This window comes from Melospiza georgiana, chromosome 6, assembly GCF_028018845.1.
Source record: "Melospiza georgiana isolate bMelGeo1 chromosome 6, bMelGeo1.pri, whole genome shotgun sequence".
Taxonomy (NCBI): domain Eukaryota; kingdom Metazoa; phylum Chordata; class Aves; order Passeriformes; family Passerellidae; genus Melospiza; species Melospiza georgiana.
The window spans coordinates 14895678-14910745 of NC_080435.1; the positions used below are offsets into that span (position 1 = coordinate 14895678).

At 54.3% G+C, this 15068-nt stretch overlaps 2 protein-coding genes across 3 annotated transcripts; one reads left to right on the forward strand and one right to left on the reverse strand.

Annotated features, from left to right (window-relative positions):
• Nucleotides 1–1364: 1364 nt before the first annotated feature.
• LOC131084489 (cytosolic 5'-nucleotidase 1A-like) lies at nucleotides 1365–7200 on the reverse strand. Of its 2 annotated transcripts, XM_058026023.1 has the most exons (7): nucleotides 7102–7182; nucleotides 5725–5783; nucleotides 4903–5070; nucleotides 4435–4564; nucleotides 3813–3935; nucleotides 2564–2742; nucleotides 1365–2037 (listed from the first exon to the last, which is right to left on the reverse strand). In XM_058026023.1, exons 2-7 carry the CDS (start codon nucleotides 5767–5769, stop codon nucleotides 1735–1737), a joined length of 948 nt encoding a protein of 315 aa, XP_057882006.1. In that variant the 5' UTR covers nucleotides 5770–5783; nucleotides 7102–7182; the 3' UTR covers nucleotides 1365–1734. The 2 variants fall into 2 exon arrangements, with proteins under 2 accessions (XP_057882006.1, XP_057882005.1); XM_058026022.1 differs by lacking the exon at nucleotides 5725–5783 and having other exon boundaries at nucleotides 7102–7200.
• A 4032-nt stretch (nucleotides 7201–11232) lies between these two features.
• On the forward strand, nucleotides 11233–14002 carry SYT8 (synaptotagmin 8). Its single transcript, XM_058026743.1, has 8 exons — nucleotides 11233–11338; nucleotides 11702–11859; nucleotides 11992–12087; nucleotides 12324–12491; nucleotides 12685–12852; nucleotides 13046–13163; nucleotides 13547–13680; nucleotides 13769–14002. The coding sequence occupies exons 1-8, from the start codon at nucleotides 11233–11235 to the stop codon at nucleotides 14000–14002; spliced, it is 1182 nt and encodes a 393-aa protein (XP_057882726.1).
• Nucleotides 14003–15068: the final 1066 nt, after the last annotated feature.

Sequence of the window (15068 nt, forward strand, 5' to 3'; positions counted from 1 at the left end):
TAATTATTTTCTGATTACACTGAAGTTAAAAAAACGAAACCAGCATTGTCTTAATCTCCTCGTCCATAATCCCGCTGTTGCCTGAGCAGCCAGTCTGTGTTTTTTAACAAGGCGTTTCTGGACAGCTGGCAGGGATTTGAGGTGCCATGTCCCCGGGCAGCACAGTGGCCTCTAGTGGCAACTCACATCCAGCCCTGGGGAAAGAAACCTGCAGGTGAACCTCGCAGGCTCCTTGTTCCCCAGGAAAATTAGGAATTGAGTCCAAACTGCCAGAGGAGAGGCATCCCTGTTTGGGGTGTGGTGTGCTGCCAGGCAGGGAACCGAGCACACCAGGTACCCCATAAGCAAGGAGCAGTTGCTCCTGAGACTCCCACCTGGCTCTGGAGATCCATTCAAGGTTGGCCACAGTTCCCGGTCCTGTCCCAGCCCCCGCAGTGCCGGTCTGCAGCCCAGGCCCTCCATGGCTTCTCCAGTGCCCTCTCCTGGTGGGACCTCAGTGCTGGGCTGTAGCCTTGTCCCTCTCTTGCAGCTCCAGGAGCTGTGTGTCCCACAGGTCTGACTCCTAAAAGCACTCTGGGCAGTATGCGTGTCTAAGGAAAGCTGTCTTCTGCTATAATCTCTTTTATGAGGAGGAATAGCTTGGGCTTTCTTTCTTCAACCCATTCACCTATTTCTAAAAGGTCTGTAGGCCCTTTACAGTTTTGAAGTCTTTCTCCCTCTTCTAAGTTTGGCTGGAGCTGCCTGAAGCACTCACTAGCACATCAGTCTCCTCAGGAAACCAAGATGAGTGTGTCCAGTGAGGCACAGTCTTGAGAGCTCTCTTTAGGCAGATGGAAATAAATCATAGAACCATAGAATAATAGAATGGTTTGGGTTGGAAGACACCTTAAAGATCATCCTGTTTCAGCCACCCTGGTGTGAGCAGGGACACCTTTCACTAGACCAGGTTACTCAGAGCTCCATCCAACCTGACTTTTGACATTCCCAGAGATGGGGCATCTACAACTTCCCTGGGCAACCTATTTCAGTGCCTCATCACCCTGACAGAAAATAATTTGTTCCTAATATCTGATCTAAACCTGCCTTTGTTCAGTTTGAAGCCATTCCCCCTTGTCCTGTCACTACATGCTTTTGTAAATAATCCCTCCCCATCTTTCCTGTACATTCCCTTCAGGTCCTGGAAGGCCGCAGTTAGGTTACCCTGAAGCCTTCTCTTTTCCAGGCTGAACAATCCCAATTCTCTCAGCCTCTCCTCACAGGAGAGGTGCTCAATCCCTTCAGTCATCTTGGTCTGCCTCTTTGGGACTGGGCTCAACAGGCTGCTGTCCTTCCTGTGTTGCTCAATCTTGGGGACAGTCTGAGCACAGCCAAAACTAGCATTTTTTTTTCTTGCTCCTTTCATCTTGTGTGTATGGCATTAGCTTCACTAATTTCTTTGAGAAAGTCCCCAGGTCCTACATGGCAGGTAGGTGTAGTCCTCAGTGTCACAGCAAAGGTGTCTTCCCATCCTGGAGCAGTTGTGTCTTTTGGCTTTATCCTAAGACGTAAAGAACCTCTTATGAGGAGCAGAAATATGCATCAAGCTTTGCATGCGAGTCCATGCTCTCGTTCCCTTTCCCTGAGATTTGCTTGCTGCACGTCAGGAGATCTTTCCTTCTCCACCAGAAGTTTTGCCTCCAACTGACCCAGTCCCCATAGTGTTGCTGGAAGGGAGGACTTCTGGCCTGCAGCCCATCAGCAGCAGGAAGGGACCCAGGCAGAGGGAACCCCCACATTCTGGGCCCCTTGGATGTTATGAAGCCCATCATCAAAGAAAATGTGAGGCTGGATCTGGGCGAGGATGGGGCCTTTGGGAGCCCCATCCATGAAGAAAGCCTCGTCGATGGGCAGTCCCCATTCCCGGAGCGTTTTGATGGCTCGGACGCCCATGTCCCGGCCGCTGCGCGCTGTCACCAGGTAGGTGCGGATGGGGGACTCTCCCTGGCCAAACTTCTTACGCAGCTTCCCGAGGTGCATGGCAAAAGCCTTCAGGGGGCCCTGGAAGGACAGCAGGACAGTTGGGAGTGTGTGGGAAATAAGGAAACACCTACTCTGCCTGTACAAGGCACTTGTTCCTCTCCCAGGCTTTCTCAGGGCTCTGCAGAGCACACAATGCCTGTGGCTCCAGGGCTGGACAATGCTGGGACTGGGGCTGTGCACTGTGGTCCCTGGGAGGAAGGTGAGCCTTGTGGTGCTCGTCCTAATCCCAAAGTGACCAGCAAGGTATATCCCAGCAAGCAGTGCCCCTGGGTCTGAATCCTGTGGGGACTTGGACAGCAAGAGCTCACAGCCTACAAAAGGTGATGTTGGGATTAGCCACAATCCTAGATATTTAGGGCTTATTTACAGGAGATAACAGATCCATTTCCAGTGAGACTCCAGATCAGGCCCACACCAGGGACTGAATAGTGGATGCATAGGGACTCTGTAAGGATTTCTGCTTTTCTGACAGTTCATGCCAAAGCCCTAGCAGGAGAGACGGCAGAGCCTGTGGGTGCCCATGGAAGCGAGGGGGCACACTCACCTCTCCTATGGGGACAGCCTCCATGGCCCGCTCGTACTGCACTGCCCCCTCCAGGCCCTGCTCCTGGAAGATCTGGTCTGTCTCATCCGAGAAGAGCACGGCGTCCCCGTCAAACACCACGCGGAGTGGAGTGCTGGGGGCCTGCACCTCTTGCTGGAAGACGAGCGCCGCCGAGACCCCTGTGAGGCAGAGCGAGCTGGGGTCAGGAGGGACACCCCTCCCTGGGGCACCTCATGCACGGCCAGCTGCTCCCTACACATCTGCTGCAGCCCTGACCCACATCACCATGCCAGGGCCTCCAAGTCAGGGAGCTTTCTGGGGCAGTCAGCCCAGCCTTTCCATGGCTATGTTATCCCCTGAGAAAGTGCTGCTGATCAGAAACCGAGGCCTGGGCAGATACTGAAGTGTGGTAAGAGATGGTGGGCGGTTGTCAAGGCATGAGCAGCCCTCCTCCTGGTGCTTGCTCACCCTGCCAAGCCTCAATCTTTAATGCCCAGATTTAGCACACTGTGGTGTGAATAATATGGGCTGGCATCTCCATTGATTGTGGTAATTGGCTTAATTACAGTCTCTTCCTACAAGCTGCTCCCTGCCCACCCTCATATGTGGACCCAGGCTCCCAGATGGGAGACACTTGTCAGGGCAATGATTCTCTCAAGGAGGTTCCAGGAATGTGCTGTGTGGTGAAGGAAAGTCCAGACTGCAGATGGCTTGCTCCTGACCTTGAAGGATGGTGGCCAGCTGATGTACTCATACCCAAGTGAATTAATAAGGAGGTGATTAACCCCATAAGAGGAGATGGGGAGACTGCACTTCCTCTGATTGAGGTCAGACACATGCTTACTGAGCACACAGAAACTCTGCATGTACCAAGACAGCAGATTTCTGTGGCATCCTCACAGAGTCCTGGGAATCACTGATAAACTCTCACTGATGAACAGAACTGCATTTTTGGTTAGAAAGGCTTAATTGTCAGGCAGGGAATGACCTTTCCATGGCAGAGCTGTGCTCAAAATGATGCATAATGCACTCAGTGACTTGTGAGGGCATCTGAGCAAGCCTGGTGTGCTTGCAGGCTACACGTAAGGACAGAAAAGGAGACTGAACTGTTCAGGACTGTACTGGTAATCAATGTGCCATTCACCCCTGGTCCCTGTGAAATCACAGGCTCTGGTGCTGCCTCTTGGTACTGAGCTGCTTGGAAAAAGGGTGGTGGGTTTGGGGCTGTGGGATGGAGGGGAGAACGTACCTCTCCGGAGGGCATTGCAGACATCTGTCCTGTCAGCTGAGAGGAACAGCTTCACACCGTGGGACTTCAGGTACTGTGTGGAGTCCTCATCGCTGACAAAGCAGAACTTGGAGATCTCCAGCCCTTCAGGACAAGGGATGTGAGTGAAGACTTATAGATCAACATCCTCCTCACAGTCCCTCCCTGGTCTCCCCGGGTCTCAGTGTGCTCTTCTGCAAGAGCTCAGGGCAATGAATTTCCCAGTGATGTATGGGGAACCTGCCTGTGTTCTTGCTGCATCTTCTTGACCTGTTGTTGCTCCTATAAAACTGCAGAGTGCAGGTAAATATTCCCTCCATCCCCTCCTTAAATGAGCATTCCTCCTGACAGCACTCTGGGATTTAGGGTGGCTTTTTTAAACAACTTTTTTTATTTTCAGTACCTGCCTGAACATCCCCAGGCTGTGCAAAATGCTGCAACTTCCTGGTGTGAAAGATATGGCTGAGGGGAGCTGGGCTCCAAGAGAACCCCTTCCCCTTGTATCCCCTGGCTCTCTGTTTGCCCCTGATGATCCACTGTGGTGCCTGATCTGCCCTGCAGCCTCCCAGGGGCACCAGGCACAGCCAGGATGGGTCCCCCTCACCGTAGTGCTTGGCGCTGTTGATGATGCGCACGCCGCTCTCTGGGCTGTTGTTGGAGAGCACCAGGATGTCAAAGAGGTCCCTCTCTGCTGGGCTGCTCTCCAGGATCTTCTTGTTAACATACTGCACTGCCTGGGAGGAGATGGGACTCTTTTAAAGAGGCATGACTGCAGTACCTTTGCAGGGGTTCTTTTGCAGTTACGGTTAGTGGTTTGTGCTGCATCTGTCAGCTACGACAAGGCTGGCATGTTATGGAGAGCCAGACAGAGCAACCATCCTGGAAAAGCCAGGGGGAGATGGACTGGTCAGGAGAACAGGTCTCAGTGCCCTGCAATGAGGCCCAGAGATCAGCACAGGCTGATGATAAGACACACCCTGTGATGGGAGCTGAGACTTAAAGCTGGGAAAGCTGAGCTTTCACCCCATCCTGTAAGTGTCTGCATGTGCCCCATGCCAGGTGTGGGGCTCACCTGGATGAAGGCAAAGGCTGTGCCTGGTGGCAGGGGCTTGTCCTGGTTGGCCTGCTGGTGCCTTGTGTACTCCTCCTTGCCCTTCTCCAGGTAGAGCTTGTGCTCTTCCTCCAGGTTGAAGATGGCTCTGGTGGTCACAGCAATGACCAGTGCTGTGCTGGGGTCTTTCTGCAGGACAGGGAGGAAAGAGGAGTCAGGGGACAGCAGAGAAGGTGCTCAGGGAGGTGGGGTGAGCAGGGGGCACCAACCAGAGTGGTGGGGTTGGCTGCTGGAGGTATCACCCCTGTGTCACGGTTCCTGATGCCAGAGGTACCACACCCAGTCTTCATCTTCAGGCCACCAAGGATGGGGCTGGCAGTTGTGAAACCCTAACCTGTCTGATAAGTGCCACGTGCTCCAAGGACAGCTCACACAGAGGGCATTGCTCCATAATTTTGTTCTTTGTGGGGCCAGCACTGCCACAGTCATCTGTTTGTGCTGGGTTTCTCTGCACATACTGGTGGTGCTACCCTTTGTTTGTGTCTGTTCTGGACAGCTGAATAAAGTCTCTTTGTATGTAGAGAACCTGCTGTTTTCTTCCTGTCTGCTCCAAAATTTACGTGTGAGCAAATGTACCTGCCCAGTCCAAGCAACTGGAAATCACATGGACTTCACTGGGACCAAGAGCCCAGCAGCCCTGGGACAGCCACTTCTGCTGAAACCCAGGCATGAGCAATTCAGGCCACCACAGTTCTGGGTTGTGGTGTGTTCCCTTCTGTGGTGGCATTTCAAGACTTGGTTTGGAAATACAGGATGTGTGTTTTGTAATGGACAGCCTTTTACCTGGTTTACATTGGTGTTTATGACTGTGCTTTCCAGCTCTGCCATCTTCAATTCTCAGCCTTTAAGAGAAAATACAAAATTAAACTGGAAGATTATAATGTGGCCAATCTATAGTCATTCTTGAGAGGGGGAAGAGTGGAAAGGAGACAGGAAAGATCCTATACACCAAGTACAGCAGCTCAAATGAACCTGTTTCTGCTGACAGCAGCTTTGCTCCAAGAAAAACTGTTCTAATAGTTCCAACTACATGTGATGGAAAAATGGCTTTTCGAACACAGATCACTGCTTTATTTTCACTTCTGTTTTTCTCAAAGAGTATTTTTCTCTGTGTTGAACTGCTGAAGGTTGTTGTGGAGCTCTTTTCCAAGCAAAATAAGGCTGTCTTTAAAAGCCCAAGTAGGTTTCTAGTTCACCTCCTTGTCTTTTTTGCCACTTTTGCTTGAATGGTGAATTTGTATCTACAAATGAAGGAGTTCACTGCATCAGCAGCTCATTTGCAGCTGTAAAAGGTCAGAGTAAGTAGAAGTGTGTGGTGAGGGCATGGATAAAGGCTGAGACCTCTGTGATGGGGTTGGTCTGCCCCTCCACAGCCCTGTGAGCTAGTCAGGCCCTACCTACTGTACTGGGGGGCTGGGCAAGCAAAGAGCAAAGCCAACATGCAGTGTAAAGGACAACTCAGGGTATCCACAGAGACCTGTCTTGTGCCCCAGTTTTATTTAATTCATGTTTATTGTTCAGGGACTGCAAAACTTTGCCTGGGCCAGTAAACACCACACTTGGCTGATGCCAGCTGTGAGAGCCACAGCCTTGCCATGGGGGGCTCAGATCTCGAGTGTGCACTCCCCGACTGCCCGAGGAGCAGAAAGCCCTGCAGCAGGGCTACTCCCCCGGCCAGGGCTGCCTGGAAAGCCAGGAGATGCTGAGCATCCCTCTGCTTCCTCCACCCCCTGCCCCATGCTGGGAAGGGGTCCCCTCCCAGAGAGGGTGGCAAACACCAGCCCAGCGCAGGCAGGAGCTTTCCTGTGACATAATCCCAGTCAAGTATTCTCTAAAAGTCAAAACTAAATGCAAAGGGGTAACGGAGCTGAGCAGCCCTTCCTGGCGGGAGAATCCACCTCTAATTTCTGCTTCGCTCTTCCAAGCACTGCAAATCAAGCCCGGCTTCTCCTTTCCATCTCCCTGCCCCGGCACCCGCAGCGCAGTTGGCACGCAGACACCCGGACCTGCACAGGCACACGTGTCGCTGCCAGACCCGATTCCAGGGGGTGCTGCTGGTCCCCTCCCACGGCTGCCTAGCAGGGAGCAGGTGTTACCCCCTGCACACAGACTGGGTTCTGCCGGAGAGAAAAGCGCACACTCGCTCACTCACTCACTCACCCCGAGCGCTGCCCCTGCTCCCGGCCAGCCCGGCCCGTCCCGCGGCAGCATCCCGGCCGTGCCTGTGCCCGCTGTTTATATTTCCCCCGGCGCGCTGCAGGAAGCGGGCAGCAGCCGCGATGGGCGCAGCTCCGCTCCCCGGCGCGCTGGGATTTGTAGGCAGCCAGCGGGTTGGCGTCCTGCCCGGGCAGACTGCATTTCCCGGCTGGCATTGCACAGGATCGCGGTCACCGGGGCCTGCCTTCGGACACGGCCGCGGTCACTCCGCGCTGTTCCTGCCTCTGCAGCCCTCTGGGCGCTTGTGCTCAGTGGCTGATCGCTGTCCGCAAGCCGTGATGTCTTATTTCTGCAGCTGGAGTGTTTATAGCGTGCCTCCAGTCCTCTCATTTCCCAGCCCCTGAATGGTTGTATTTTTGACCGAAAAATATAGGGGTACCTGGTCCAGAGTGACTCAGGACAGATGCAGGGACGCAGGGAGCAAAGGCAGGTGCAGAGCGTGGCTGAATGCAGCACGTTTGCCATTTTACTGTAATGGTTTTGGGTCTCTTTTACCCTTTTTTTCTGAAAGCCACTTGCTGTCCTGAGCAGGGTTGATTTTGGGGCTAGGATTTTACTTTTCTGGGTAGGCTGTGTAGCACCAGGCCTTGTGGGGCTGATGGTACCAGGATAGTTCAACACCTTTTTTCTGTCCAAGACTGTGACTGTCAGGGATGTGGGGGGGAGAGGGTGAGGGGAGAGGCGCTCAGGGACCCAGGACCATCCTGCAGCTTTTCCCTTGCCCCACTGCTGGAACAAGGTCCACTGCTGCAGCCTGCCCAGCCTTGGAGACCAAATGGAGACCAAACTCACATGCACTAAGGCTGAACAGTTGTCCACCTGCATGACATCAGGCTATCACCAGCATCACCAAATCTCCTCCCAAAATGTGGGAAGGCACCAGGGTGCTGTGTAGCTTGGTCTCACTGGGGTCATAGAATCATAGAATGATTTTGGTTGGAAGGGTGCTAAGGATCATCTAATTTCAACCTCTTCCACCAGGGCAGGGATGCCATGCACCAGAACAGCTTGCTCAGAGTCCCATCCAACCTGGCCTTCAACTCTTCCAGAGATGAAGCCACAACTTCTTTGGGCAACGTGTTCCAGTGCCTCATTACCCTCTGAGTAAAGAATTTCTCCCCAGGATCTGAATCTCTTCTCTTTTAGCTGTTTCTAGCAAGCCACCTGTTGAAAAGGCTACTTACATGCTCAGCTTTTAGTGTGCATATGCAGACCCCCTTTCCCTGGAAGATTTAATATTCCCTATTCCCCCATCCCCATATTGCATTTCTCTTGTGTATCCCTTGGGACTTCCAGTTTAGAGCAAAAAGTTCTCCCAGAGGTTTGCTGCAGCATCATTCCTGCAGCATCATTCCTGCATCTCCTGCTCCTGGAGGTGGTGCTTTCCTGAGCATCGTGAGTGCAAGGCCCTTGTGAGTGTGGCTATTTTTTGGGTGGCTGAAGGGCAGCCCTAGCCCCTCTCCTGTGGCTAGGCACCCACTGTGGCAATGCCTTGGTGGCCATGTGAAAATCTGGAAGGACTGGTGAGTCAGGGTGGTGGGGCAGAGCTGGGACAGGTCTGGTTTCTGGGGCATCTCCCATCACTACCTCAGCCACTAGACACTGACAGTTTTGCAGTATGGCTCCCTGCTTCTGACACCACCCCAAATTTACGTGGTGATAAGGGCAGGTTTTGGGCAAACTGTGCTGAATTGGCAGCAAGGGAAGAAGTTTACAAGAATAAATTTAATGCAATGGAAGCCTGTGAAATTGCTCCTGGCTGTGTGCCTGGTTCTTCTGTTGGCGCTGGAGGATGAAACCACCCGAGCAGTATCCCCTTGTCCTGTCTCTCCTTCCTGCAGTGTTGCAGCAGAGCATTCCTGTTCACCCACACACACATTTTGCAGGCCCTCACACAGTGTATGCTCTGAGGGCCAAGGAGCTGGGCTTCCCAAGGGCAGAGATCACCAGGGATGGATGCAGTCATGCACCCATCCCCTTGAAAGAGTCCATTCCCTTGTGCTGTGCCTGCAGCCACACAGTCCAGCCCAGCATCGCTGCAGGGATAACTTGGAGAAGCAATTTCCCAGTGCCTGAAGTGGAACAGCAATGCCCTCCAGCTTCTGGCAGGCAGGAGGGCAGGTTTTGCTTCCTGGTCCAGCAGGGAGTTCCCCGCTGGCTTTTCACCTGCATGAACACTGCTTGGGTCAGCGGCGAGGTGGGGCCGGCGGAGCTGCTGGGGCCACCTGGCTCCTGAGCTGGCAAAGCAGACTTTCCTGTTTGGGCTGTGCAGTGCAGCCACCATCCCTTCTGCACCCTCAGCTGCGTGCCCGCTGAGCTCCCATCTCACCCACAGCATGTCCCTGCCACACGTGCTGGCTTGACTGGAGCCTGGGCAGCAGGGAGGGCCGGCTGACACTGGGAAGAACACCTGTGGGTAAGTCTGGATTTGGGAACCCCGTCAGCTCAGGGTGGGAGCGAGAGTCAGGGTTCCCCCAGCCCCTTTTCCAGGAACATGGATGCTCGATGCTCCCAGCAGACTGCCCACTGGGACTGCCTCCTGTGCCAGATTGCAGCAGGGCTGTCCCCATCGTTACCAAAGTGGTGGCTCAGTTCATTCTTCGGGGTTGGGATAAAAGTTTTTTTAAACCAGGGTCAATGTTAGACTAATGTGACACAACCTGTGGCAGGCAGAATGTACTGGCACTCCTAATTGTGTGCTGGGTGGACGCCTGCTTGCCTGTGCTGTCCTGTCCACCCCTCACTCCAAAGCTGCAGCCTGGCGCCTCTGAAATACCTGAGCGATGCTGCGGGTGTCCAATGACACAGAAGTCCCGTCTGGCCCTGGACAAGTCATTTAACCTGCTCCTCGTTGTCCCAGCAATGACAGCACAGGGGTGACAGCAATTCCCTCATCTGTCCAGCCCCATACCCACATGCAGCAAAGCACACTGCTGGAAAAAGAAAGGGTGTTTGCTGGCTTTGCAGGCTCAGCAAAGGGAACTGCAGATGTGGTTCCCTGCTCCCAGGGAAGATCCCCATGCAAGGAACACCTTGGGATGGGCAGAGCTTTGCAGGCTCAGTGAAGGAAACTGCAGACGTGGTTTCCTGCTCCCAGAGAAGATCCCTATGCAAGGAGCACCTTGGGATGGCTTTGCAGGCTCAGTGAAGGGAACTGCAGACGTGGTTTCCTGCTCCCAGGGAAGATCCCCATGCAAGGAGCACCTTGGGATGGGCAGAGCGAGGTGGAGTTGGCTGCTTGAGCAGGGACCCAGGTCGGGCAGGAGGCTGGGCAGCCCCTGGCACAGAGCTGCCAGCCCGGGCACCAGGGCTGGGTGCCACCTGTGCCGTGGTGGCCGCAGACCCGCTGCTCCCCGCGCAGCACCGCTCCGGGCACACCTGTCCCGCTGACGTGAAAGGAATTTGGCTATGAGGAAGTGTTCACGCAAGAATAAGAGCTCTGCCATGGGGAAAGCAATGCTGTAAAACCATCCTGCTTTAAATTTGAAGCCTTCCCTGAGGCTGTGTCAGCGTTGCCATGTGCACAGGCCGAGCTCACGGAAAGTTTCCGAGCTGGTGTGGCCCCAGCCCGGTGACATCACTGCCACCGGCTCCTGCAAGCCCAGGAGCCAACCTTACCTTAGGAAAAATAGCCAAAAAGGGGTGTTAGCTGATGATGGGGCTCTCCTGGAGCTGAGCAAACCCTTCAGCTCACTCTGCCTGGCCGGGGAGGAGCCAGCACAAAACACCTCTTGGCTTTTGTCCCCTGTAGCCAAGTGATTCCTCTTTTCAAAACGCCCTGGACCCCCTCTCAGTCTCTCCGTTTTCAGCAGGCAGAATTGCAAGGATATGGAGGAGAAGGCTGCATGGGAGGGGCCGGCTGGCGCAGAGCCCTCCCTGCCAGCAGCTCCCTCCCGCTCCATTTCACATCTCATTGTCAATGTGGCCAAGCTCTAATCGCTTACCCTGAGCTCTATATTTTAATTGTGTTTGTTCTCATTAGAGCCCTGGGCTACGGGCAGCACACGTGCTACCAGAGAGGAAATCCCCACCCTGCTAATTTTGCCTGTGTTCCCAGGTCACCCCAGATTAGCCATGGCAGTGGCAGCCAGGAAGGGCAGGACTACAGCCTCCCCACACACCAGCATCACCACCACAGCTTGGCCAGGCTCCCTGGACAGCTGGCTTAGCTGGATTCCATGTGAGTACAGTGTCTCTTGCCCTCTTCTTCCAGGCAGCATTACCTGCTGGAGCTGCTGGACTCTGAGGCTGTGTATTCACTTCACCCTCCCTTCAAATTCCATTTTCTAGTGGCTCCATCAAGGAGGTATTACTGCAGAGTAGTACCACACTGCCTCAGGAGCAGAGGGTATCTTTGCTACCCATTTGGGGAATGGTTTTCAGTCTCAGTCTCCCTGCATGGGGCCTGTCCAGGATTCTAGGGGCAATTTTGAAAGTACAACTCCTTAATGTTGAAGGACCAGGAAGAGGTTTAAATGTACTCTGTATGTTTTGCTTGGTTTTAACTCTTCTATCCAACTCCGCTCCCTGAACATCGCACCAGTACCCAAATGGGCTCTCATCACTGTGGCTGTGGCAGGGGCCATTCTCCTCCTCCTCTTCCTCATCTGCATCATCAAGTGCTGCTGTACCAAGAAGAAGCCCAAGAAGAAGGATAGAATTGGCTTGTGCACCGTCAGCAACCCCACGACGATCAACCTTGTGCGTGCTGCCTTCCCCTCAATCTCCCCTCCCTCCCTCCCCCTGATGGGTTTGCTGCTGCACTGCCCAGCCCCAGGCATGGTGGGAGCACAGCATGGCAGGGACATGGCTGAGTGTTGCTCTCTGCCGCAGGTGCAGCCCGAGATGGAGGACCTGGAGCAGGCAGTAGAGCAGAAGCGGCGAGGAAAGCTGCAGTACTCCCTGGAGTACAACTTCCGCATGCAGGAGGTGGGGATGCTCATGGCCATGGCACGGCAGGGAAAAAGCCATGCTCTTGCATGGCCACTCTTTGCTGCCCACTGAGGTGGACATGCCCTCTCCCACCTGCCTGCAGCCCACTAGCTCTCGTACCCGCATGGTGTCAAGGCATTCCTCACTGGTGCACTCCCTTCCCACTGAGCCCCCACTGAGCTGCCTGACCCCATCCTTCTCCACCCGCTGACCTTGTCCTCACTCCTCTCCAGCTGAAGGTTGGTGTGAAGCAGGCAGTTGAGCTGAAGGCCATGGACAGCGGAGGCACATCTGACCCATATGTGATTGTCTACCTAACGTCTGATAGGAAGAAAAGATATGAGACCAAGGTTTACCGCAAAACCCTGAACCCCATCTTCAACGAGAGCTTCACTTTCCAGGTACAAACCAAAGCCAGTGATGTTTTTCTGGTCCCATCAAGAGTGTTGCATAGACACTGCTCCCTGGGCAAAAGCCTCTCAATTCTAGGAGATGCTTGCACAGTCAGGACCGTGAAATGTGAGAGAGAAATACCCTCATGGGGCAGGGCTGCCACTGAGGAGTGAGTCCAGGCTTTTGGGTCCTCCCCTGCAGGTACCCCGCGCTGAGGTGTCTGAATCCACACTGGTGATGCAGATCTATGACTTCAATCGCTTTTCCAAGCATGACATCATTGGTGAGGTCCGGCTGCCCCTGGCCAGTGTCGACCTGCAGCATGTCATCGAGCAGTGGAGTGACCTGGCGGTGGCCAGTAAAGTGGAGGTTGGTCCTGGTGGGTGGGAAACTGCTGGGAAGGATGTGCTGTTGCTTGGCTTGTCACCTCCCCAAGAAGCAAGCCCTTAGGGGCAAGCATGAGAGTGGGGGAGACTCAGGAAACCTGGGGCCAGCCCGGTATTCCAGCCTCAGGTGAGCTGGCTCCTCTGCCTGGCACTAATTACTGGCATCTCTCCATCAGGAGGAGCATCTGGGTGAGATCTGCTTCTCTCTGCGCTATGTCCCCAGCACTGGCAAGCTGACAGTGCTCATCCTGGAAGCCAGGCAGCTGAAGCGGATGGACTCCGATGGACTCTCAGGTCAGTGGGGGCTGCTTGTGCTCAGACCTTCCCACTCCTGCCCAGGCCTCAGTGGTGGCACCTAGAGCTGCAAAGCCTTGAAAACTCTTGGTGTTAAGACCTGCTTCCTGCTGCGACCACCATATTCAGCCCTTGGCTGACTCCCAGCACAGTTACTCCAGCTTTGGGCACTGCTGGAGGTGTGTCCCAGGAGGAGATGTCATGGCTGGATTGTACAGCAAGCTTGGCAGGAGGAAGTGAGCTCTGAGGTGGCTGTCTCACCATGAGGAGTAACAAGCGGGATGCCATGGTCTCCTTGGGAATGGCTGAGGAAAGCTGTTTAGTGGCTGAGTTCCTCAGCCAAAAACTGCCACTTGTGCCAGGTGTGCCCTCTCTCTCTTCAGATCCTTTTGTCAAGGTGCATCTCATACTGAACAGGAAGAAATGGAAGAAAAAAAGAACAAGTGTGAAGAAAAACACCTTAAGCCCTTACTTCAATGAGGTGTTTGTTTTTGAGGTGCCTTTCAGTCAGATCCAGGTGGGTTTCCCTGAAGTGCCCGGGGCTGAGCAGGTCCCCACTGCAGCAAACCTCTTCCCACTGACCCTCTTTCTTATGTCCCCCCCAGAATGTGGACGTGGTCATCTCCGTCTGGGATCATGACAAAGTGACCAAGAATGAGCCCATTGGCAAACTCCTCCTGGGCTGCCGAGCCACGGGCAACCAGCTGCGGCACTGGTCCGACATGCTGTCCAACCCCCGCCGGCCCCTGGCCCAGTGGCACATCCTGCAGCCCCCAGAGGTGGTGGACAAAGCCCTGGGACTGAAGTCCCACCTCAAGCTGCCCCTGCACTCCAGATAGTGGGGGTCTCCTCCTGCAGCCAGGGAACAGGATGGTGGGCTTGTGGAGGAGTGAGGGGCTTCTGCTCAGCAAGCCCTGGACATGTTGGTCCCAGCTCATCGTCAGCAAAGAGGGGACTGGGACTCCTTCTGGCCAGGAGATGATCTGGCTGCTGGTGCAGCTTGTGCTGTGTGTTACACCTGGGACAGGGCAGCTTGGCATCCCAGGGGAGGGCTGGACGTGGAGCAGAGGGTGCTAGAGGGGATGTCATGGGTGCCTGAGCCAGCTCATCCCAACTGCTCATGGGCTGGGGGGGGAAATACACAGAGCTTCAGGCTCATGCAAAACAGAGTCCATTGATATTTATAAAGCAGAGGGTTAACATGCTGGTGGCATGGGTGGGAAGTTTCTTTAGTGGTGAATAACATGGCAAGAAGTGTGTTCATGTTTCCTGTGAAGGCTTTTAAACAAGGCCAACACATTGAAGAATGTAAGAGGCTTGAGAGAAGGAATACAAGTGGATGAGGAAGGTGTTGGAGATATTGGACTAGCTCTTTAGTGCCTCTGCAGTGTGTGCTCTGTGTCCTGGCTAGAGGCTCAATGAGAAGCAGTGTGGCTCCACACTTAGCCCATTCTCAGCCCATTATGATTTGTGCACACTAAGATGTGACTTGGGCTCTGGCACTCACCAGTGGCCAGCCCTGTGCACCACATGGATGAAGGTGCACAGTGTCAGCTCCTTTCACCTCACACGGTCCTACAGGAGTGGCACAGCAAGGTTTGCACCTCTGGCACCTGGAGGCCCTGCCAGGGTGGAGGGGCTGAGGCTCTTGCTTTCACACTGTGATCACACCACCCTGGAAAAGGCTGGCTTGCAGCCTCACGTCACTTCTGGGCAGGTTTCATGTTTAATCTGGGAGGTTTTTTGTGGCCACATGTCCTGCCCCACCCTGCTTTGTGGGGCCTTGGTGTTGGGGCTATGTAAGCAAAGATCTCTCCTAGAAGGATGAGGGCATTGGAGTGGTGCTGCTACATGCCCTTGAGCATGCTGCACTTTGGGGTGACTCCAGAGCAGCTTCTCTGAGCC

What these genes read in the sequence shown, in the direction of transcription:
- SYT8 (XM_058026743.1), top strand. Translation starts at nt 11,233, where the DNA reads ATGGCAGTGGCAGCCAGGAAGGGCAGGACTACAGCCTCCCCACACACC. An exon ending in CTGGCTTAGCTGGATTCCAT is followed by an intron (nt 11,339 to 11,701) that starts GTGAGTACAGTG and finishes ACATCGCACCAG; the next exon opens with TACCCAAATGGGCTCTCATC. An exon ending in TGCCTTTCAGTCAGATCCAG is followed by an intron (nt 13,681 to 13,768) that starts GTGGGTTTCCCT and finishes TGTCCCCCCCAG; the next exon opens with AATGTGGACGTGGTCATCTC.
- LOC131084489 (XM_058026022.1), bottom strand. Translation starts at nt 7,152, where the DNA reads ATGCTGCCGCGGGACGGGCCGGGCTGGCCGGGAGCAGGGGCAGCGCTC. An exon ending in CTGCAATGCCCTCCGGAGAG is followed by an intron (nt 2,743 to 3,812) that starts GTACGTTCTCCC and finishes TCTGCCTCACAG; the next exon opens with GGGTCTCGGCGGCGCTCGTC. An exon ending in AGGCTGTCCCCATAGGAGAG is followed by an intron (nt 2,038 to 2,563) that starts GTGAGTGTGCCC and finishes CTGTCCTTCCAG; the next exon opens with GGCCCCCTGAAGGCTTTTGC.